The sequence below is a fragment of the Rhipicephalus microplus genome, chromosome 5, assembly GCF_043290135.1.
Source record: "Rhipicephalus microplus isolate Deutch F79 chromosome 5, USDA_Rmic, whole genome shotgun sequence".
Lineage (NCBI taxonomy): Eukaryota > Metazoa > Arthropoda > Arachnida > Ixodida > Ixodidae > Rhipicephalus > Rhipicephalus microplus.
The window spans coordinates 42,497,407-42,522,191 of NC_134704.1; the positions used below are offsets into that span (position 1 = coordinate 42,497,407).

Genomic DNA, 24,785 nt, shown 5'->3' on the forward strand with positions numbered 1-24,785 from the left:
GTATATGATATCCGTATTGGTTGCACAGACCGTTTTTATGAAAACTTTTTTCTTTTACAGCGAAGGTGTCTTAGTGTTCCCCGAGTCCTCGTCGTCGTTGTAGCGCTTGCAGTATAACAGCAGCAGCAGCAGTAGTAGTAGTAGTATAGTAGTTGCAATACAGAATAGAAATGGGGGAGATCACGCAACTCTCGTGACCAGCGAGGGAGTGAACAAAATGAAGATAAAATATGATGATTAAGCTATAGATGGTGTAGATGTTAATAAATTATGATGACAACGCACGTTATCTCGCCAGTCAATCACGTTCATTCGCGCGCTTACGACTTCACTTTCAGATTGTCTTCACGGTTTGTAAATGAATATTTTTAAAACACGATAGTCTTTCTTAGCGACCTTCAACGCGAAAGTTTTGGTCTGTCTATCTGTGCATTTGTCCGTTTGTCCACCCTTAACGGTACCCTAAACGGCATCAAAGTGACCAAACAATACTTCAAGCGCCCGAACCCATCCTCAGCGCCCACCAATAATGCTCAAGGTTCAGCGTTCATACTTGTGCCAAATTCAATTAAAAAACAAGTATTGCGCATATCTGACGCACCATAACACGTCAATATTATGTATGTGTATTTTTTACTAGAAAAAGCATACATAAGTAATTTTAAAGACCATAGCCTTTATAACGCTGCGCTGGCCATGCAACGCTTGCACGAAACGGCAAGTGTTTCCAACGCTTTGCTAAGACTACACGGTGGTGGCACCTACCCGTCGCCTTGCGATCTACACCTTATCCCCTCAGAGACGGGTGCGCACGGCGTGTCCCCCTTTTACAGGACAACTGACAGATAGCGCTCGTGTCTCACGTGTGACGTAACTTGATGTGCTCGTTCGCCTCCGCTGCACGCTTGAGGCACTCTAACGCAGTGCCTCCAGAATACAATTCACTGACTCACTTGCGCAGAACATAATACACGTTTTGTTCACTCTCTCCAGACGCTAGACTGTCGTCTTTCGACGACATTTGCAGTGTAACATGCAGATACGGGGCCCCTTTTTTCGCTTTTTTTTTTCAAACGACCCATGCTCTATCGAAGCTTAGCAACGCCCCGGCCAATGACGCACTTTTACAGCACGTACAAAATTGCCTGAAAAAAGCAAGCGAAACGGAAGAAATGGGAAAAAAACACAGCAACGTTTACCAGCGAGGTGTCATGTGCGGCAAAGAGAACAGACGAAAATTGAGAATCGCATCAGTGACGGGGACAGCTGTTACTACAAACGTCGCACACTTGGCTGCTCCAACGGCCTTCGCAACAAAATTGCCCTCCCGTGAACCTGCACTTATTCTCGTTTTCCAGGCACCGCGCCTTGCGTTGCAATCGCCCGTTAGCGCCTTTGCCGCCGCGTTTTGTATAGATTTGGACGCCAACGTGCACCACCTACACAACGTGATGCTTCAGCGGTGTTTCCGACGGGCTGCAGGGGCCATATCCCTCACCGTGTCGCAACGCAGCCCGCGGTATCATTTAACTATTCGTCATGTTCAGTGGTGAGGTTTACTTTATCTCCGCATGCTTTCCGAAAACTATGGCCGGGAATATGTTTCTTGTTAGATGCAAAGTCGTCAGCAATGTTGATAAAAACCTTGGTGTCACAAGTATAAGTCGGTGGTTGATTGAGAGAAACCTTTGATATATTACGGCATCACATTTCAGTCAAGCTTTTTTTATGCCTTGGTTTTGCTGTCGGTGCAGCGCAGGCAATTAAAATCGTACTGTGCGTGACGCAAAAAAGTTGTGCCTCAATAAGTGAAAGAGACGTTTTCTCGAAAACGCGCTTTACGCCTCACACGCTTAAGCAGGTTGTCAGGAACTAGATGGTTCTTTATTATCGGATGTCTGTTATGGCACGAACGAAAAGAAAAAGAGCACGCACAATTACACATGTGGAGAACACGTCGTCTTGTGTGGTCTTCACCTCTTTCACTAGCGCTGCACTGCTTGATGAGGATTTAAGTGGCGAATACCGTGAGTATAACTTGAATTAGCGGAAAGCAGACGAGGACAAGAATCGAAAGAAGGCGTCCGATCACGTAGTCGGTACGCACTTCGCTCGTAGCAATTGAGGCCCAGTGAGTAGTTTCCAACTGTACTTTCCTAGACGCCCAAATAGAGTTAACAACGGGCTTTAAGGCTACTTCCTCAGCTGACGCTGTACTGCGTGTTCGGTGCAGGCATGACGTTTCTTGGTTCTCCTGTTCCCTTGCTTTAGTTCGAAACAAGGTTAACTACCTTATACAAATGAAATATATTTTCGAATGTCGTTTCCTACTACCATTAGCGTATGAACTTCAAAAGAGGTGACTTTTGGACGAGTCCGTGCTTTGACATAGAAACCATCGTGAGGGCGCGACTAAACGCAACACAGGAAGAGACAGACAAGGACAGGCGCGATCCAGTCCTTGTCTGTCTCTTTCTGTGTGTGGTGTTTAGTTCAAATTCTGTCCTCGTCTGTCTATTCCTGTGTGTTGTGTTTAGTTGCACCATCACGATGGTGTCTATGTAACTAGCGTATGTTTCTTCTGGAATCAGCCGCGGGCATTGTATGATATGGTATGGAATGGCTCCTGTGAAACACTTGAACATCTTGTAGTGCAGTGCCCCGCAATTGCTACGCAGCGAGCTTTGCTGATTCAGGAATATAAATTCCTGAGATCTAATTGCGCGACCATAGACGATTACCTTTTTCCGAGAGGTCGTGTTTCTCGAAGCGACCAGGGCTATTGAGCTCTACTCACATTAATTGAGCAAACAGACCTGGCCACCCACTTAAGGATAATTTTTTTTCCGTGTTTGCTTATGTTTGTCTCAATCCTTGTAAATTTGTTAGACTATGGAAGCGCTGTGTCCCTTCAGGTGGCAGTTGCCAGCTTGCTATCTCCCGCTTTTCTCTGTGTCCTTGTGTATATGTGTATGCAAATCAAATAGATAAATATTGGCATGGTATGTTATGGTATGATTGGTATGGTATGGTATTGTATGGTATTAATGGAGCCTTGCAGAATGTATCTCAGCACGCAGTGGGCAGCCCCTTACGAAGGCTCCTGGCCACGTCATGGGCCTGCTAAACAGCCCAAAGATGATCGGCCAGAAGAGTGCTGTGGCGAGCCTCGTTCCACCTGGCCGAGCTCTAATAGATTGCAAACTGCAACTGGGCACACCATCAGAGTCTTTGATCTTAAGTGAATATTTCTCCAGAAGATGGACAATTGCCGGTACAAGTACCTGGATAGATCGTGTCTAAAAGGCAACAGTTATACGATACATATTCGTCTGCAAAAGCAGAAGAGGGCCTGAGCCCCGTGGAAGGATTAAAAAAAAGTGTATGAATACTCTCGCCTTGCTGCACGGCCCTCGATTGTCGCTGCAGATCTCAGTGGTAATGTTTGCGTGCAATAGGATGTCAAGGTTCGCGGCTATCTTAGTGTTGGCGACGTAGCCACGTGTAAGGTTAAATAACACTGCCCACCATCAGGCGCGAGGCGTCTCGACTCAGCTACTACCATGCGGCGAGTGAAGTTCCATTGCTGCCGCTGACCATGGGCCAGGTGCTCGACAGGGCAGCGGACACCATGGGGGACAATTTGGCCGTAGTGTCCTGTCACCAAGGGATCTCCAAGACATACGCGCAGTTCAAGCGTGACGTAAGTGGACGTGTTTACGTAAGCTTTCAAGTGCATTTATTTATTTATTTATTTATTTATTTATTTATTTATTTATTTATTTATTTATTTATGTTGTAGTGAATAGCGCTGTTGTGGGACTTCTTCTCAAGTGCTCTCTAGTGGGTTTCTACAACGCCTTATTCGTGGATGCCGCTCGTGCCCAGAGTCTATCACTTGAGCTTTTGGTTAGGCTGTTGGACAACCCTTACATCAGTGTTCAGTACGCCAACGTACAATTCTTTTATTTAACCCCAGAAATACTGATCGGGTGGTTAGCTGAGTGCCTTGAAGATTAGCCTTGAAATAATTCACATCATGGCTATGTACTAATGCCAACAGGCCTAGCGCTCAGGTCTGTTGCTTAAAAACTCGACTTGCTGGGCAAGAAGAAGGAAAAAAAGAAGAGGGACAGGAAATCGCGCAGTAACTGCATCCTTCTCCCGTCTTTGCTCTTCTTGCTTTTGCAACAAGTCGAGGTTTTAAGTATGAACCAGCTAGTCTGCAATTAAGTATCCCTTGCTTGCGTCACAGAAAAAAAAAGCTTGATTTTGTGGTTCTCTGGCGCCAAAAAGTGCGCACCAGGGTATATGTGACTGCACAAGAAATGAAGTCGCATTGTAGCTGGAATTTTGTTTACGCATGACCAAACAACATTTTTGGCCTGGAGGTATGACGTCGTAGTTTTGGATTAGTGTAAGATAGGCACATTTTTGGTCTTCAGAAATATTAATATTGTAATGACTTTCAGATTATAAAACACAACCCGCTGTTATAAATCGATTCAACAATGTTTAAATATGGTAATCATCCTTATTTTCTTTGGACTAGATTCTGCAGGCGGCCATTGTTTGGCAGCTCAACCACCATTGACGTTATGTCGGCATTTAAAGGCAGTGCGATATTTGACTTAATACTTCAGAATACTGTCACCGACGTCACAACATATAATTTCAAAATTTGCATGCAAACGTCTTCTGCAAATATTGTCACCAGGCATGCTCGGACCATGAAGAAAATAATAATGTATATTAAAGTATATTACATTATATTATACTATGTTATATTATATAGCATTTCTTGTCATTCAATTCAGGTTATAATAAACCATTCTCAGCTGTGTCTTGATAGGCGCTTACCTTTTATTGAGAGATGCTTTCAAATAGGCGATGAGAAAAGGCAGTATTTGTTTTCATATTTGGCTTCGCATCATTAAAACAATTCATCCAGTTGTGTAAAAAAAAAACAGATCACCAAAGTGCCCCGGAATTTTCCATTAGGTCCCATCTCATAATGGTACTGTGCTTTCCGCTCGAAAGAGCTCATGATTTCATTGAGTTGATTCGGCCCGCATTAAATATTAAAAATGTCAACCAGGAATCATATATACCTTCAAAAATTGTTTATTGCACTCACTGTTGCGCAGCTTTGAGATAAGATAAAATAGCCAAGATATGATCTGACTGTAATACAGCCACGTGGTCTGGCGTCAAATAAATGAACTTGTAGCTCACGTAAAATTCTTTGACCATCATCAAATACCAAGCGCAGCTTGACCAAAACCCATTTAGCAAAACATGTGTTTGCCGTCAACCCTCCTGCGAACTAGAAAAAAAAGGCAGCAAACATGACAAGAACAAGTTAACCACAGCTGTCTCAATATTATTAATAGTGAGATCATCGAAAGGTTGAGCAACGATCAAAATAGATAAATTTCTGAACAAGTACACTGGTATGGCATGTTGAAGTGAGAAGTAATAAACGTTTACAATTACAGTCGTCAGAGTGAACAACTTTGACGTTGGTTTCATAAAGTCAAAGAGGTCCTTGAACATAAAGATATGGATGTACCGTTCACCCCCCCTGGCCTGAAGTTTGCGCTCCTGAAATGTTGAGCAATATTTATTACATGAGGATATTCTTGTATGTGAAGTCATTATAAGTAAATATTCTACACCCCAAATATATTTTAAAGACGCTGCACCCGGGCGTAGTCACTTCATTAAGAAAGGAATAAACTTACTCGTGAAAAAGCCCACCTGTAGCCAGATTTCAGTGCGTTGACCATTACCATTGCTAACCTTCGTAGCTAAATACGGTCATTCCAATACAGAGAAGACAGGTAACCTTACACAAAAAAAAGAATTATCGCATAAAAAGAGAGGATGGTATCGCAAGGCGTATTATAACCTCAGCACGAGTTTTAGCACAAAATGCTGGAACTAAAGCAAAAAAAATGAAGTTACGGCTCAAAAGTGAGCATTCACAGTAATCAAGAATGTCAAAACTAACGCGTAGTTGCTTGCGCCAATCTATTCCGGAATGTTCGAGTACGAGGCAACTCGACCTGCCCTCATTCTTTTTTGTTTGTTTGTTTTTCTTGTTTGTTTGTTTTTTACTTCATAACAACATTTCGCACTAAGCATGTGAGACAAACACGGGTATCCACTACATTCGCCCTTATTTCGCGGCTCACCTATCGGCGCAAAACCATGTGCTCTTAAATGAGAACAGACATGTATTAGCTACACTTCGTCCATCGCGCGCTCGTGTGCAACAGACAGAGAGAGAGGGAGAGAAATATTGTTTGAGGTTTGGGGCTCATGTGAGCTTTTCAACATGAACAACTCATCATAACGGAAGAGCTGTGCCCAGTGTACCATAGGCAGGCTTTCAGAAAAACCTTACCGCGAAAAATTCCAAAACGTGCTTGAAGCTGAGTCTGAACTTATTTTGTAACGCGAACGCCGAGCGACACTGCTTGCGTCTCTCGAACAAAATATGCTGACTTTTATCACACTTTAGGCGCTTGGTACGCGCGCTATTTTGACAAACTAGACATCTCGTAAGCCCATCTACAGTCTGTACTGTGGTAAACGGTTGTACTGCTCATGCAGCACAACCGTTTACCGGCCACCCCGTATATATAGGAACCCCATATTTATCGCCGGGGGAGGTGCGATTCTGATGTGCGTACTTGAAGAATAAATATCGGCAGGGTGCAGCATGGGTGCAGCATGCGCCTTCAGAGAGACTGAAGTTTTGAACCATGCTCTGAAGCGTGGTTCTAGCAACTTAACGTAACCTTGGTTACCCTAATCAAGCCTAAATCCTAAACTAGTAGGCATATATATGCCTACGTCTATAGTGCTGGCAGTTTTAAATGTTCATTAAAGGCGCTGCATAAAGGTGGCAGTACAATTCACTCCACCCTGACCTTGCTATATTTACAAAGCCCACTTCACAGTTTTTTGCTGTAACAGTCTGCTTGTAACTGATCAATTGCTTTTTTTTTTGTGAGAGTATACGGTCTCCCGCCCTCGCATTCGCTGTAACACGAATGATTTTACCGGTACGAAAAGAGGTTTCATTTGTAACGAACCACTATGCAGTCGCGTATTGTGCGCCTTTGTCAGATAAGTGCCTGTGAGATTCATTCGATGCGAGAGCCAACTAGAACTCGAATATCCGGTCTAGCTGTTCCCCAGCAGCAGCTGCATACCGTCATGCGTTTGTGCGGTCGAATGGCGCAGCTGCGAGAGCGCGAGGGCTCGCTATCATAAAACAACCCCATCTCTTATATGTGATATCAATTTTACGTATAGCGAGTAGATTTGAGAATACTGTACGCGGAATAATACATCTGTGTGCTTGTTTTTTTCGGTGGACTGGGCGCCGCTGGTATGGACAATCTCACGTCCGCTAGTGTACAACACGTCCTTGTGTTTGTAAAGTCAATTCGTAAAGCTTTATTCGTTAATTTTAAAAACTTTTATGAGATAGACGTAAAGTTTACGTGAAGTTTTTATTTGGTAATTCACGAAACTATTATGAGATACCAGATGCCCTTCCCTGAAAGTGACGGCACATTCAGAAACGCGGACGCACCACTCAATTGAAGACGACTGAACCTCCAAGATGGCAGCGTTGCGTTCCCTTTAAAGGGGCCCGGCAAACCTTTTTGAGCGTGGTCAGAAAACGCTGCCGATCGGCAGTAGCAGAAGCCCCCTAGAACACGCAAGCCAAATGTTATAGCGCAGCACGTGGCCTGGAATTCCCGAGAAATTCCGAAAGTTAGCTAGAACTTGCTTTTCCCTCTCTCGACAAATGACGCTACAAGCTACAAAATCACTCATCCCAGCCATTGTATCAGCTATTGGCTCGCACACTCGGTTGTCGCTGAGACCACCACGGGAGGCCGCGACTTGCCCTCGCCCACAAGCGCGATCACACTGAAATGCCACGAATACGAAGAAAAGAAAACAACAAAAGAGAGAGAAATACTCAACGTCACAAGGTGCGTGTGACGTATTTTCTTTCCCCATGACATCCATTCCTGCTTAGCTTAGGCTTACAGCACTTTCGTCCGGACGAGAGAAGAGAGAATGCAATTGCAGCGTGCGACAAATATTTGTAACTCCGTTCATACTTGATGGATTCTGAAAAATTTTCGCGGCAGTGAGTTCACTTCATTTTGTGTTTTAACGATTGCGCAAGCTGCGATGACAGCGTGTGGCCGAGAAGCACAAAATCCTGATAGGCTCGAGAACTTTGTGCTGACATTGCTCATGTGCTTTTAAGAAAAAAAAAATGTGGCGGGGAGAATACATTGAAAGTGCAATGGGGCAAATGTGAGGAGGAAGTCACTCTCTTGTCTTTCAACGCGAGGCGAGGGGGGAAGCGTTCGTCACAAGTTTTTTTTTTCATTTCTTTTTGTGCAGGTCGATCACCTAGCGGCCGCACTGGTCTCCCTCGGACTCCCACCAGGAGCCATGATTGGAATTCTGGCGTCTAACATGTACGAGTGGCCCGTCGTGCAATTTGCGACGGCCAAGGCTGGCCTCGTTCTTGTGAGTCCTGCAATGCACCGTCACTGCGAAGAAAATGTCTGCGTTTTTTTATGGAGGGGACCGTGTTTCGCGACTATTCTTTGCTCACGGTTCTATTCGCTTGTTAAATCCTTGCGCGCTGCGTTGCTGATCTCCAAGTTAGGCTTCGTTAGTGAAGTTCAATGTCGTGGACCGTTGACCCCCAACTTGTGTCCTGCATGGGGTGAGCGTCGTCGTCAATCTTGTTATTTATTTAGTTAGTCGGTTGATTATTTAGTGAGTTAGTTACTAAGTTAGTTAGTTCGTTAGTTAGATAATTACTTAGCTAGGTAGGTAATTAGTTATTTTTGTGGCAACCTCATAGGTAGGAATAGAACGCCACATTGTCTCTGCAGCAGCATCACGCTTGTTCTGTCAAGTGATGCTACAGCACCATCTCGGCTGTATTTTTTACACGCCTGCCGTATGCTATATATGTGTGTGTGTGTGTAAGATAAAACGGGCGATAGAGGTAAATATTCAACAAACAATGATACCAGGGAATGCCGCACTTCAAACCCTACCTCAGCACTGACATATATAGATCTGATAGCCTGACGCAGTATAGTGCCAATACAGTCCACTTACTGACAAGTAATATGATGCAAAAAAAAACAGCATTCGCCGTGATAGCGCTTTTACCAACCATTTTCTTCGTACAGAAAAGTTTTCAACAGTGCAAAAAAAAAAAAAAACAAGAACACGAGCGCATGAAAGAGAGCAGGCAATGAGTCAACTCTCCTTTCGTATATTCGTGTTTTTCCCAAGCTTTTGAAACGTTCTGAACGATGAATTACCGACTCGCCCAAACGCTTACGTTAATCGGTAAGCACGCAGGTTCTTCACGCAGGTAAACGTCAACACCTTGTACCAGGTCCAAGAATTGGAGTACTGCCTAAAGCTTGTGAGTTTCTCATGAGTTTTCCTTTTGTTACACACCTTTTAACCTTGCGTCCTTGTTTGCTGCACGTTTACACGTAGTGTATCGGTGAGCATTTAATTGAACATTGATTGATTTTAGCCAGTCTACAACACTGAATTTTTCTACGAACACCTGTAACTATAGGCAGGCAAGTATGTTCTAACTAAAACGATGCGACAGGTGGACTGCGAAGCGCTAATCGTTTCGGAGAAGTTCGCCCGCCAGGAGTACTACGACATGATGCTGCAGATTGCACCTGAACTCGAGCGATGCAAGCCAGGTGAACTCAAGTGTGCGAGGTAAACAAGAATGCGGGATACGTTCATTCATGGTTTCTTTTTTAAATGCAAAGTAACGGCACGAACAAATGTTCACGGAACAGATGCCACGCCCACAAGTGCTAATGTGTGACACACATTTTGGACATACTCCTTCATAAATGACGAAGGGAAACATTGGAACTATATATAGTTCCAATGCTTCACTTCGTCATTCATAAAAGCTGTCTTTTCGTTATTGAACGCAGCTGTTAGTCTGCGTTTGTATTCGGTGTGCGCTTTTGCGACACTTTGTATTATTACATTACATTCAATTATGAATCAACTCTTCCAGAAAGTAGTAATGTATAAAACCGTGTTTTGAACAGTTGTACATAACGTAGACCCCCTTTATTATGTACATGTGAAGCTCGGGCACAGAGTGTAGGTATAATGATGTAATTGAATAATAATAACGAGCTAGGACTTCCAGCTTACATTACAAAAAAGCGAAGCGATATTTCGACACCTTTCTGGATGATGACTTCGGAGTTATTGTGTACTAGAACAATGATACGATAATCAGGCACGCTGCACGGGGTGTGCTCGCTATTCATTATGATCCACTTGGGATACTTAACGCACGCTCAATGCACAGCATGCATTCGTTTTTTGCATTTTGCCCCTTCGAAATACCGCAGCAAGCAATTGGGCTCGCGATCCCACTCTTAGCAGTTTTGTCTCTTTGAATTATGAAGACTCAACTGCTAGTGAGAATCAGAACGTATACAATTTGGTGAGTTGGTGTGCTTCCATCTTGAACGAATATTAGCGCGAAAAAGACGGGGACGAGAATAGCAAGAAAATGCTTACTCACAATTAAAAATTATTTCAAAAAGAAGCGGAATAAATAGCATCTAGAAAAGCTAAGAAACAAAAAGAACCATCGCACATGCTCAATGTGACCCAACAAAAGGCTAAGTGGCATCCTCACAGATAGCTTGCACCTCTCACCAGCCACTTACCCTTTTTTTGTGTTTCGTCACATTGGGCATGTGCGATTGTTCTTTTTGTTTCTTAGCTTTTCTATATGTTCTATATATGTTCTTCTATATGTTTTCTATATTCCACTTCATTTTGGAATAAATTTTAGTTGCGAGTCAGCGCGGTGGTTAGAATTTTATATTACCGCCCCAGTTTTTGTCACTCTGACATTCGTTGAACATGCTTTAGTGAGAAGTACGTCTTTGTCCAAAAGTCTCCGACAAATTTTCATGTGAGACGACATCTTACTGTATTTCTTGGAAGTTAACATTTTTAAATCGAAGCAATGGTTTTTTTTTTCAGGCTTCCACGCTTAAAACACCTTATTTTACTAGGAGATGAAGCAAAGCCGTAAGTACAACGTTCTACTGATCACCTTCACTTTCATAATGATAAACCATAAAGTCTTAAGCGCGGGAGCACTTGAGGGAGTCGGGCCGTCGTCTGATGCCATCTGCTGTCATCTCCCCCGCCGCAGTGGTCTAGTGGCAGAGATACTCGGCTGCTGACCCGTAGGTCGTTGGAAGGAATCCCGGCTGCGTCGGCTGCATTTTCGATGGAGGCGAAGATGCTGTAGGCCCGTGTGCTCAGATTTGGGTGCATGGTAAAGAACCCCAGGTGGTCGAAATCTCAGGAGCCATCTACGACGGCGTCTCTCGTGATCGTATGGTTGTTTCTGGACGTTAAACCATTCATAGAAATCAATCAATCAATGCGGTCATTTCTTGTCGTCTCTCGATATCACGCTGGTAAAACCACGCATAGCATAGTCATGTGTACAATACGTGGCTATGCTATCAATGGAGAATTGAGGGTGTGAAGTGGAGAGGGTTAGGCATAACATAGCTATGTTTAGTATCGTATAGGCAGCTGTGCGAAAGGTATTTCAGGGTGAGAAGGAGAGATCAGAGGTGGCGGACCGGAGGATAGACATAACGTAGCCGTGTATAGTATAGCAGAAGGGACAAAGAAGTGATGCTGAGGAGGAGAGATGTGAGGATGAGCGAAAGGAGGAAGGTGGGGTAAGTAATAGCAAGTCGCCTATACTACAGTACAGCAAGGAAGGGGAAAGGGAAATGAAGGTGAAGAGGAGGGATCGAAAAAGGAAAAAGAGGAGGAGAGAATGTGCTGCTGCATCACGTGGGAAGGTTTCCTTTGCTGTCATGGGCGCCTGGTAGGCTGGCCGTTCGCAACGCCAGCGTAGCTTTAAGGGCATGCAAATAAATACTCCACATTTCCTACGACTTCTACATTAGCTGCTACTCCGTATTTCATTTCCTTAGAACCGAGTTTGAATAAATAGCTTTTTTGTTTGTTTGCCTTATGTTCCTTATATTAAGTACACTCAACTTATGTGATCCGATCTCGTGGTACATGTGCTCAGGCCACTTAACGCCGTTCTCACGGTGATAGCATGTACTTTGCAGTTTATGCGAACATATATGTTATCTTTTCGGCGCTGGTTTTCCGCTCATTGATTGTGTAATGAAATATCAGGAACTGCTATGTTACCCTCGTTTACAAACGTGAAGTAATCGTAACAACATCTACGTTGTATTTTCAGGTCAAATGTGATGAGGGGGCATAATTTATTTTTTTTTTTGGCAGGCTGAGAAAGCAACCGACATGTTGTGTAATATATAACGCATCTTATTTTATGCAGAGGTACACTAAGGTACGACGATCTTCTGGCCCAAACAACCAAAAAAGATTACGCCGCCGCTGAGAAGATAGCATCCAAAATCGGCTTTGATGCTCCTGTTAACGTGCAATTTACCTCCGTGAGTGAAAGCTTTTACTTCGCAATGTCTATTGTGGATTTGTAGCAGACGTAAGAGTGACATTTTGAATGCCTTGTTTATTTGTTTATTTGCTAAACAGTATGTTTAGAGTAAAGTCCTAAGCCTTTGCTTTCTACACCACCTCAAATCACTAGCGCTTCAAAAACAATTTTCTAGGTTACGCGGCAACGAAATGTTCACGTCGTTCAAATGGGAGGCTGCTTTTTCTATAGTCCTTTACTAGTCCAACGGGCCTGCGACGCAGCAGATATGCCCATAGGTAGTCCAATAGGCCAGTGACGCAGCAGACAGCAGATAGACTGGGTATTTCTATTCCGACGTGGGAAAAACCACTAGGTGCTAAACGTGGTCTGAAAGACTTTAATACCATTTTACCTTGTCCATCCACATGCAATACAATTCACTTTCATCATTATTTAAATAAAACACCGAAGATATTACTTAATTTACGAAATACGAGATGCCTTTTCACAAGTTTTTTCCAACTGTTTCACAGGGCACCACGGGAAAGCCCAAAGGTGCTTTGCTTTCACACTTCAACATAGTCAACAACGCTAATTCGATGGGACGTGGATTAGGACTCCATGAACAGGCAAGTTCTAAAGAAAACACATATAGCACTCCATAATTGATTCATTGATATGTGGGGTTTAACGTCCCAAAACCATGATATGATTATGAGAGACGCCGTAGTGGAGGGCTCCGGATATTTTGACCACCTGGGGTTCTCTAACGTGCACCCAAGTCTAAGCACACGGGCCTACAACATTTCCACCTCCATCGGAAATGCAGCCGCCGCAGCCGGAATTCGATCCCGTGACCTGCGGGTCAGCAGCCGAGTACCTTAGCCACTAGACCACCGCGGCGGGTCTATAGCACTCCATAGATCCCGTCTGAAGTGAATTTAACAAAATTTAATTCCAGGATATTGCATGTCGAAACCCCGGTATTCTTTTGAGGCTCCCCATAGGACGTGTTCCAATTCTGAGCCGCGTGGTAGACGGTCGGCGCTGATGGCATGGCTGTTTAGACGAAAGTTTCGAGCCCCACTACTCCGAGAAATTCGACGCGTCTGGATGACGTCTGCGTGACATGACGCCACCTGACTTCGATAAGACAGAAGCTAGGAAAAACAAGCATTATTGACATTTCATATACATGTTTCGTGTTATGACCGACGGCTAATGGAACGTAGCTTTCACTGCGCGCACGATATAGCGTCCGCTGTCGTTTTTCGGCTGTCTATTTTCCATGCTACGTGAGATCACGGATGAGACTTAAGCTCACCGCTGTGGGCTTAGCGGTCTATTTAGCCATCTACGGCGAGTATTGGAGCACTGCCATATTGTAGGACTTCAGCTTAATTCGGAGTTGGGTTGCTAAGCGTGAACCCAAAGAATACACGAGTGATTTTTTTTTTTGCATTTCACCTGTACTTAAACTCAGCCATCATGGCCGGGAAGCAAATACGCGGGGGAAGGTGAGACTACTTGAGGTTCGTGTACTTTAGCTTTAGTGCACGTTAAATAACCTCAGGTAACCGAAAGTTTTGGAGCCCTCATCTACAGCATCGTTCTAGATTATACCACGGTTTTGGGACGTTAAACCACAACAATCATTACTATGTATTAACCCCCGTTGGTGAGCTGAGCGGCGTGTATAAGCTTGTAGTGTTCTAATGGACAGATGCAGATGCACTCTAACAGTACCTTTTTCTATCCTCCTTTTTTTTTTAGTTTGATCTCTCCCCATGACTGTAGGGTAACAAACTAGACACGCATCTGGCTGATCTTCCTGCCTGTTCTTTCTCATCCACCTCCTAGCTCATCTAGGTGTATGATTAAAATACAAATACTTAACTCTTTCTCCATTGAAATTACACATAGTAATACGTTTCTTCGCCCATCAAAATATGTTTTCAGTGCAACTTTTCATGGTCTTGTCACTCGTCGCAATATTACTATCTTTTATTTGGCACTTCCTTTTCTCTGTCAAGCACGAGATCATCTGCCTGAACGTACCCATGATCCATTGCTTCGGCTGTGTCATCGGCACTATGGGAGCAGTTGTGTTCGGTTCCACCGTCGTGATACCATCGCCCGTGTTCAATGCGTTCGCCGGCCTTCAAGCCGTCACGGATCACAGGTTGCTTTTTTTTTACATTCCCGCATCGCGAAGCGATGTAGTCAATAAAAGAGATGAAAGCCACCGTATGTTTATATTGAGCTAACTAAAACACGTCTAATTCTCATTGTATCCCTGATGTTCAACATATGTGTAGGGAGAAACGTACCCTCTTACTGAGCATCCAAGCGCTCCACAGTGCACTCAACTGAGCTTGCGGTTATATTAACGTGACATTTATACAGTGCACGACGTAAACTAATAGGCATCCAGTATAAACGTGCGTTTAGATCATATGGGCCATGATATCTAACTTCTGTCCTTAAGATTAACAAGTTAGCACATCAGATTAAGAAACAAAGAAACAAGCTTTCCTTTCTTTTTAAGTGTCTGGCCAGGCGTTGGTCTGCGCGGCCTTCACCCCCTCCCCTCCCACATTCTTTAAACGAGTATGACATCATACACGGTAATTTTTTGTTTAATTACAGCGCAACGTGATATGTCTGCGTTGTCGCATGTAATTTTTCTTTAAGTAGAGGGAATAGACCGGCAGCGAAAGGAGAAAGTGAACGTGGGACGGGACGTGTATACCTGGCAGAGGCGTGATAAAACTTAAGAAGGGACAGCCAGTGTCAGAGGGGTGTGTGACGTAAATGCAATGTTGTTATCATTAAGTCTGAAATCGCAATGACTGAGTTGTCGATCATGTATTTGTTTCTATTATCTTGCTGCAGGTGCACGGTGCTATACGGAACGCCGACTATGTACATAGAAATATTGAAACATCTAAGTGCAGATTACGACATTTCGTCTCTTCGCAAAGGTAAAAAGGAGATATATACACGTGTGTCAAAATGCCACGTTACTACATTATAGTTTTAAGTGCAATCATATAGTTTTACAGTTCTTTGGTGAAATAGCTTGAAAATCTATGATGTGCTCAAAAAAAAACAAATAAATCGACATGAATATTTGCCTCATTTTCGTCACGTCGAGTACCGTCGGATAATTAAAAGTGGTGTTTATAGAACGATTACGCCTTTGTGCTGCTACGCCTCCATGTTACTTAAAAGCCACTGTGTTCAGCTGCCTAGCTTAAGTGTGCAGTACCATGTCGAGACGGACATATCCTGAATGAGGCGATATATAAAATGACTTTCACGCAGTGCTCGTATGAAAAACCACGAGTGACCTAAATTAGCGCAATGTCTTCGCTACTGTGTCTCAACGTAGCACAACAATGCAGAATTCGAACTTGAAACATTGACGCCATTCGCAGGTGCCATGGGTGGTGCCCCGTGCCTTCCAGAAGTGATCAAGAAATCCATTGAACGACTCAACACAAAGACTGTCCATGTATGTGGCTTGGTGGTGGCATTGCTAAGACATCACGATGTTAGCGTTCACTGCTATAGGAATGTTATGTCACGCAAATCTTAATTTAGGTTTTAAGCAATAAGTAGTAGTGTTTTCTATATATTTTTTTCCCTCTGATGATGTGTGCCGGGCACCTGCGTACAAAAAATACAATGCGCGTTCATTGTGTTTCTGGCAGAACACGAGTGCGCGTGCACGTGTGTGTTTTCTTTCAAATGAGTTTGTGAAAACGTGCGGACCACTGAGTTACCTTTCTTATGATTTCCACAATAAAAAATAATTATATATGTGTACAAGTATATAAAGTAAATAAAATAGGTTCATGGACAGAAACCAGTTACTTCTATTGAACTGCACGTAAACGTCGCCGTATATACAATTATTTATTGCGTTAGATAACCAACCCTCAATATATATTAGGTAACATTTTTAGCGCTCTCGCAAGGAAGAAAGAAAAAAAGAAAAACGAGAGACAAGGCACGAAGCTTAATCAGGCTCATACCTGGTCTGCTATCCTATGCTGGGGATTAAGAAATGGCAGTATAAAGATAAGAGAGAGAGAGAGAGAGAGGGGGGGAAATAGAAGAGAAAAAGACAAATATTGTCAGTCAATGGGATGATGCGTATGCAGCGGTGGCACTACACAAAAGGTAAAAGCGTTCACATAGGCTCGTAGTCCCCGGAAAATGCAAGAGGGATTTTACTGCCTTCTGAGCCAACGAAAGACGAGGACAGTGCTCCTGCAGCATCTGAACAGAGTCTCAGAACGTGCAATTGTTGCAACGCGTCGTAAAGTTTTTGTCTCTCAGAGGCAAATCGAGGGCAATGGCATAGCAGATGGTCGATGTCTTGTTCGGTGTCGCAGAGCTCGCATTCGGCACTCTCGGTCACTCCAATGAGGGTTGTATATGCTTTTAGGCAGCGCCCAACCAAAGCCGACAAGGAAGCGAAGCTTCAAGTTCACGAAATCCAGATAGACAAACTGTAATTACAAGATAAGGTCGACCGATACTCGAGGTAATGTTTAGCTTTATTTTACAGATAGCTTACGGTGCGACAGAATGCAGTCCAGTCATCACCACTGCCACTTTCGATGCGTCATATGAAAAATGGGTCAACTCTGTCGGAAAGGCGCTAGACCACGTTGAGGTAAGTTTCGACGCTGATACGAAATTAGTTTGCTCAATTCATTCGTTTCTTTCGAGTGAAATATTGCACAACCTGCCATGGGATTCAATAGCATGTAGTACGCGCCGGAACCGAAAACAAAACTTTAATTATCATAGGAACAAATATTACCGTATTCTCCTCATTCCCCACCTCTTCCTTCTCACCTCCTGCACTTCTTCTTATTGTAACAACGCCTTATTGCAAAGGGATAGAATGTATAGACTCGACGTTGTTAGTTGCTTCTTGACCATTTTTCTCGATTGATTTCTTTTTCCGTCGCCAAGCTCTCTCTGATTATTAGTGTTTGGAAATCCATCAGTAGAATTAAGGTGGCCACTTCTTTTACTTTCGTTTGGCCTTCCGGCGAATCATCCAAAACTACAATGTTCAGTTAGGTAAAGTTAAACTAAGACACTATACGTTTGCGAATAATACTGAAAGAGACAGCGCTAAATAATCCAAAGCACTTGATATCAGCATGTAGTTGTCATCATAGGCGTGCGTGCGAGGGGGGCAGAGAGGGGCCATGAAGTCAGCCCCACACATCGACATAACAGGGAGAAAGAAGGGGGGGGGGGGGGTGCAAAGCTGGCTATAATAGGAAGGTGGGCGCTGTGAAGAACCTTCACCCCCCTCCCCTTCAAAGGGAACCCCACGCAAGGCTATGACCATCATAATAAAGAAGCCTTAGTGACGGGGGCTAACACATCAGATGCAGTCAAACGGATGCCTTCACTTTTTTATTATTAATTTTTATTTTTTCTTTATGTATGAAAGACATGAGAAGTTTGGCTAGGGTAGAGCCTGCCATCCCATCATAGTATTGATATTGAAGAAACACAAAGGCAAGAACAAGAAAAATATAAAATAATAGGAAAAGAAAGTGTACTTTAAAACCAAATGTATGATATAAGCACATTGTACGAAACCGGACAAGAAAATTAATTGCCACTAGCAATCAGAAGGACATCTGCGGCTCACAATTAAACAAGCCTAAGTATACGCTTACAATTGTAACAGCGAAAGTTTTCCTGTTCGCACGTGTGCAGTGTTTGTTGTTGTTGTTGTTGTTGTTGTTGTCGTTGTTGTTGTTGTTGTTCTCATCATTGTTGCTGATGTCGTCATCACTGTCATTGTTGGTGTTGAAGTTGCCGTCGCTGTTGTTGCTGCTGCTGTTGTCGTACACAGGTGAAAGTTGTGGACAGCGAGAACAACATCGTCCCAGTTGGTACACCGGGAGAGCTGTGTGCTCGCGGCTACCTCGTCTTCCTCGGGTACCAAAACGATCCCGTTATGACCGAGGAGGTTGTGCGCGACAAGTGGTATCACACCGGGTGGGTGTAAATACTCAACTCTCATAGACAGATTTTATTTCAAGTGCGCTGTTATGTAGTGCGCAGCAACAGCGAATGAAAATGCCGAGGATGAGGAGGAGGAAGGGAAGAAATGAAAGGCAGGGAGGTCAGCCAGACGCACGTCCGGTTTGCTACCCTACACTGTGGGAAAGGGTGAGGGGACTAAAGAGAAGGAAGCGAGGAGAGGTGAAGAGCGCTGCGTGGGTACATGTGCCCTTGTCCATTGCTCGCTTATAAGCGGTCACTTAGTCCGGTCGACTTTAAGAAACCTGTAGTAATGCTCGCGTCCCTTTGCTGGCTTGCGACGCGTAGAGCCATAAACTGAGAATTTTCTCTTCAAAAAAAATGTATATTGTCTAGTTTGTTTAAAGTTCCGCGTAGCACATTGCGTTCACTCGCAAAAAGATCACATGAACACCGCAGATGTTTTATTGTCTCGTCACTATCACACGAGTCACATCTGGAGGTATCTGTCATTTCTACGTGAAAAGAGTAGGCCTTTGTTAAAACTATTCCTAACCACAGGTGGCACAGTAAAGTTGCATATCGGTGCGAGAGGTCTGATGGAACTTGAAGCTTTCTCGATGAGTCCAATTTATGTTAGCGGTGGTTCCCGACAATGGAGTCACTCAGCCAAGTTCGCGACATTGTACCAGTGAACAAACGAAGGCCACTTGCAGTGTCGGTTCTAGACGAAAGTATTGGGGTTGTCTGGGCATCCTCGTGGGCGGATCGGGCAGAATTGTCACCAAGGTTGTTATCGTCGATGCCACCATCTCCAGGTAATCACTAAAACACCACTTCGTGTCCTTTCGACAAAGTTTGGTGAAGGACTTCTCTTATTTACTCAAGGTCTCTCATCACAATATAATTGTTCATGCACCCTTTGCAGTAAAGCTGACTGCAAGCTCTGAAGGGGTGCCTTAGAGTCGCAGAAAACAACCGGGTTTCTGTGATATAAGTTATAGAAGCGCACATAAGGCAGCAAGTTCCGCTGCTGTTGATAATATCCTGTGGAACACTTAGAACTTTATAGTGACTTGGTACGCTGGGATCAAAACAGCACCTGTGGAGCTGTCTGCATAGACTGATTCATCGGTGTAAACGTGTGGCCCGTGGCCGTATTCTTCGTTGAGGAGTGACAATGTCGCTTGTCGCAGGACCACTGTTAAATGACGGCTCTTGTTCGTGACTCCCAGAATAGTTTGGCACACCTGTGGTTGTTGTAGGCACCACGGAGGTGACAGTAGTCTAGCTGGTGAAGTGAAGCCAGATGGAAGGTATTCTCCATAAACGGAAGTAATTATTGAAACATCGTTTATGGTCTATGAAGTGGTAATATAGCAATATGGTGACCGGCAACTCAGCATAGGTGCCTCAAAGGGCTCTGAAGTTGTCAGTGGTGACGTATGTTTGAATCAGATATACTCTTGGGATCATAATTGTCTCGTAGGTTGAGATGCAGTGTTACAATCCTAAACAACTGGGTTGTGCCTGTCCTTACAGACTTTCGAGGGTGCTGTTGTTAATCTTACATGTACTTGCCAGCAACGGCAAGCTGTAGCGTAAAAATCCCAGGAACAGTGCTCTGTATAGCTGCATATTGAATTTATCGATGGGCCACACATTTACTGCAAAGGAACGGTATTATATGAACGATGGAAGTTAGCCTGCTCTTCATATAAGTGCAGTAGGCGCTCCACGAAAGGTCCCTGCCAATAATCACAACAAGGAAGCGATGGTTCTTCTGGTATGGAACATTTTTTCTATTGATGAAAACATAGTGTGGTACTACGTTCATGTGAATAAACGCAACCAATGTGCATTTCTCTGTTGAGATGAAAAGAGCTTGTTTGTGGAGATATGAGCATTTCAGGGTGGCAGCCATGGGAAGTATACTATTTGGCAGTAGGTCTATCTTCTGCCTGTACAAAAAAATGACCTTCTCGTCAAATATAAAATCGCTGAACATTTAAGTGTGAAAGGGCTATATATAGACAGAAACAGGTACGCGACAAGAATGAGTGTTCTCTATGCAAACCGACTTGTCATTAGTACCCATGGTCGTTAAACGTTTAACATGACGCAGAACCACTGTCCGAGACTGGGCATGTATGGTGGAGGGTGGGCTGCTCTCTCATCATCCTCCCAGAATGTCCAAAACTATGTGTCGGAACAAACTAGCCGCAAATAAGTCATAATGAACCCAGATACTCGGATGTAATACCCTTGTTCATTTGAAAGAAAAGTGTTGCTTGCTACACCACCGCGGCAGGCCCGTAGCGAGAAGGGGGAGAGGAGAGGTTCAACCACGCTTTATGTATGTTCGTGCGTACGTTTGTATTTGTGCGTGTATGTATACGAAAGCTAAGTGGAAATATTTCAAAGGAATTTACACCCCCCCCCCCCAATCCTCCTCTTGGTTACGCCGCTGCGCCTTGGGTCTCTTGGGGCATACGTATAGTACAAAACATTGTACCATTAGTAAGGTCTGGCGTAGATACCTTGATTCAATGCATTCGACATTTTACCGATTCATTAACCTTTGTTTACTATCCTATACATATCATAAAATTGTGTTAGACAAGAAATATTATGCATCATTTCGTGCAGAGATGAGGCGATCATGACTGAAGACGGCCATGTGGTCATCAGTGGCCGCATCAGTGACATGATCTGCCGTGGTGGCGAAAACGTCTACCCGCTCGAGATTGAGGAGTTTCTTTACACGCATCCGGACATTGAAGAAGTCCAGGTGACGCTATTTCTGAACCCTTATGGCATGGAACATTAACCACAAAGGAACAGTATTGAGTGTACCAACTAAAACTTGGTTTGTTTTTGCGTTTCTGAAAGGTCGTGGGCGTTCCCGACAAGAAGTTTGGAGAAGAAATATGCGCCTGGGTTGTCTTGAAAGAAGGGAGTGACCTTAGTGAGAGAGACCTCAAGATGTTTTGCGATGGTCGGGTATGTCGCTGACAGCACTCTGTGTGTGCATGTGTGCGTGTGCGCCTGCCTCTGCACCGCCTCGCTCCTGTTTCCCCACACCCAAAGGGCTTGCATAATCAAAATAAAAGTCCTGACTGGGGAAAAGAAAAGCAACTACAATTCAGACACGGGCTAAGAAGCAAGACACTATAGACATGAGCTGTCCTCGTGTGGTGTTTTGTAGTCAGTCCGTGCTTTAATTATCACTGCTTTCTTCAGATATTTGGGCACACGTTAAAGAACCCCCAGTGGTCGAAATTCGCAGAGCCCTCCACTACGGCGTCTCTTATCATGATATGGTGGTTTTGCGACGTTAAACCCAACACATTTATCAATCAAGCTCTCTTCAGAGTGATTCGTACCCACGAGCACGCATCCATTCACTTTGACAAGGGCAAAGTTCCCCACATCCACATCCCCCCTCCTCCCCAGAAGGAACGCAATTGTCATGGGTGTAACCCCCCACCCCCCTCTTCCCCTGTAAATCTTTCGCACCACCGCCCTTCCAGGGAAGTCGTCAACCAGCTTAACACGAATGCTCCACATCGTGTATTGCATGAAGCAGTTTGATTGACGCAAGCGCCACGCAGCGTTGGGTTCTGTTCTGAGTACTAGGCAATCATACATGAGGTAGTGGCTCGGAAATAGCACCCAGCACTTCGCAGTTGGCATCAATCAATGTATATCCATGTCACGCATCGAAGTGTTCTCGTTGAGCTTGCTGACAACTGCACATACGTATGCGCGTCTGTTTGTGTACAGTGTCAATTCATTGTGGTGCTCCTTGTCAGTCTCTGCTTGAGCTAGGGCACTGCCTGCTAAAAAAGACTGGTGGCAGTGGCCATTGTTAATTCCTCGGAATGTCGCATTCATTATGTTTTTTTTTTATTTCGTTGGCCGAATTACGTAAATCATGCGCTTTATGTTGTGTTACAGATCAGCCGCTTCAAGACGCCAAAGTACATTTTCTTCGTCGACTCATTCCCGAAAACCGTTTCTGGAAAGATACAGAAGTTCAAGATAAGGGAAGAGAGCCGGCGAAAACTAAACCTCTGAGCACATCATGTGGATTTGTGTTTTCGTATGATTTAAAATAAATTCTTGTCTATATACAACGAGCTATAACAACACGGACAGGTGTGCCCCGAAACAGTAGCAATCACTGCACTACAGCGTAGAAATATATTTGAAGTTGACGTGAGACATCGGACAGGATTTCCCGACGTATAAAGTAATAAATTGACGTCATTTACAACGTTTTCGCTATTAATGGAAATGGCTCTATTATGACGCCACCTGCGTAAATACGTCTGTCTGTATTTGCACCATTACGCTGTCATTTATTCTACGATGAACATCCACCAATTAGCCCAACTCGCGATTATGATACCATATTATTGTTCTTGTTCACCTATTAGTTGTGGCGTATACCTACTTTGGGGGAATTGGCCTAGAATTGAGAATTATAAAATAGTATGAATTTTAGAATATGGAGCCTATATATTAGAAGTATTAGATTACATTGGAAGTTATGGTGCTTTAGCTAATCTATATGTCCGTTTTAACAACTTTCTTGAATAAGAACTAATGAAATGGCGCATTTTTTTTAATTTTTACGTATATAATGGTGTAAGCACGTTACGATAATTATGCTGATTAGTTGGTCAACCGATTACATTCATTAATACAGTCCCCGATAGCCACGCAGCCCTTCACGCTTGAGAACCCGGAAACAGAGGCTACAAAAGACAAATTTACAGGCACAGATGTATTCATTGCAATGCCACGTAAAGGTGTTTCTAAAAGGGGTTTTCATACTGTATAGTAGAAAACGTCCATTTCTTTTCAATGCGAATGTATTTCTTAGTCGGGCTATGTCAGGCGTCCGTCGGGATCCGTCCACCACCCTCTACCATAGCAATGGCTGCGGGCGCGCGCGTGCTTCTCCTCGCACCTAGCCATGGTGTAAGATGTCTTACACCATGCCCCTAGCAACCGGTGCCTCACCTCCTTGACTTGTACGTGATTGGCCACCGCCTTAATGCAGTGCGTTTGAAACTCGTTTGTAGCATTTGTGCTGCCTTGGCACAGCCTAAAAACAGCGCGTTCTCAACGCGTTTTTTTTTTTAATGCGAAGCAAAGTTAGCGAACTTCGGCGACTTTGAGCGTATCTATCTATTTAGCCGCCTACGACTTTTAGCTCTCCTGGCCGTTTCGATAATGGTATCGATACCAAACTTGGTATGGCATAACATGACTGTACGAAGAATATATCTGACTAGTCATAACATGTATGTCATGAATGTCATGATTTACATTTCATGGTCCTGTAGCTCTTGCGGTGGTTTCGTTCACATGGCATGTTGCAAAACTGGTACGGTGTGGCATGATTGCATGGCGAACACAAAAGACAGACCCTTAACATGAAAATCATGACATGCGTGTCATGTAACAACATGACTGCATCCCACGTTCATGATGCGCTCGCGGCCGTTTAAATAGCGTCACATATACCATATTTGGTATGACAGTATGTGAATGAATGACGAAGATGTGCAACTGGTGCAAACATGATAATCATGTGATGCGTGTCATGTAAAAACATGACAAGATGCCACGCCCATGATGCGCTAGCGGCCGTTTCGCTGATTCATTTATACCAAATTCGGTATTACGTGACGTGATTGAATCGCGAAGGTATGATACTGGTACATGATAAACATGAGATGCGTGTCATGTAAACACATGGCTCCATGCTACGCTCATGATGCGCTCGCGGTCGTTTCGTTAGCTTCACATGTACCAAACTCAATATTACATGACACGGACGAACGGCGTAGGTAAATGACACATCAAAACATGATAATCACGACATGCGTGTCATGTAACCACATGACTACATGCCACACTGATGATGCGCTCGCGGCCTTTTCGCTAGCTTCTCATATGCCAAATTTGGTATTACGTGACGCCAAAGAATGACGAAGGTATGTGACTGGTGCGAACATGATAATCATGAGATGCGTGTCATGTGAGAACATGACTACATCCCACAGTGAATGCGCCCATACATTTCGACGTGACGCGGTGCGCGTGCTCATCGGCGATCGGCGTTCATTTCGTTGCGTCACGCCGGCGTTGCCACGCCAGGTGCCGA

General features: G+C 44.0%; 1 protein-coding gene across 1 annotated transcript; it reads left to right on the forward strand.

Moving 5' to 3' along the window:
- The first annotated feature begins 1,234 nt into the window (after positions 1 to 1,234).
- On the forward strand, positions 1,235 to 22,898 carry LOC119174654 (putative acyl-CoA synthetase YngI). Its single transcript, XM_037425647.2, has 16 exons — positions 1,235 to 1,549; positions 3,535 to 3,703; positions 8,443 to 8,571; positions 9,440 to 9,493; positions 9,692 to 9,810; positions 11,116 to 11,163; positions 12,476 to 12,593; positions 13,111 to 13,206; positions 14,611 to 14,759; positions 15,473 to 15,561; positions 16,018 to 16,094; positions 17,157 to 17,264; positions 18,474 to 18,619; positions 21,254 to 21,395; positions 21,497 to 21,607; positions 22,565 to 22,898. The coding sequence occupies exons 1-16, from the start codon at positions 1,452 to 1,454 to the stop codon at positions 22,682 to 22,684; spliced, it is 1,773 nt and encodes a 590-aa protein (XP_037281544.2). The 5' UTR covers positions 1,235 to 1,451; the 3' UTR covers positions 22,685 to 22,898.
- Positions 22,899 to 24,785: the final 1,887 nt, after the last annotated feature.

What these genes read in the sequence shown, in the direction of transcription:
- LOC119174654 (XM_037425647.2), top strand. Translation starts at nt 1,452, where the DNA reads ATGCTTCAGCGGTGTTTCCGACGGGCTGCAGGGGCCATATCCCTCACC. An exon ending in AGGCGCTAGACCACGTTGAG is followed by an intron (nt 17,265 to 18,473) that starts GTAAGTTTCGAC and finishes TGTCGTACACAG; the next exon opens with GTGAAAGTTGTGGACAGCGA. An exon ending in CGGACATTGAAGAAGTCCAG is followed by an intron (nt 21,396 to 21,496) that starts GTGACGCTATTT and finishes CGTTTCTGAAAG; the next exon opens with GTCGTGGGCGTTCCCGACAA.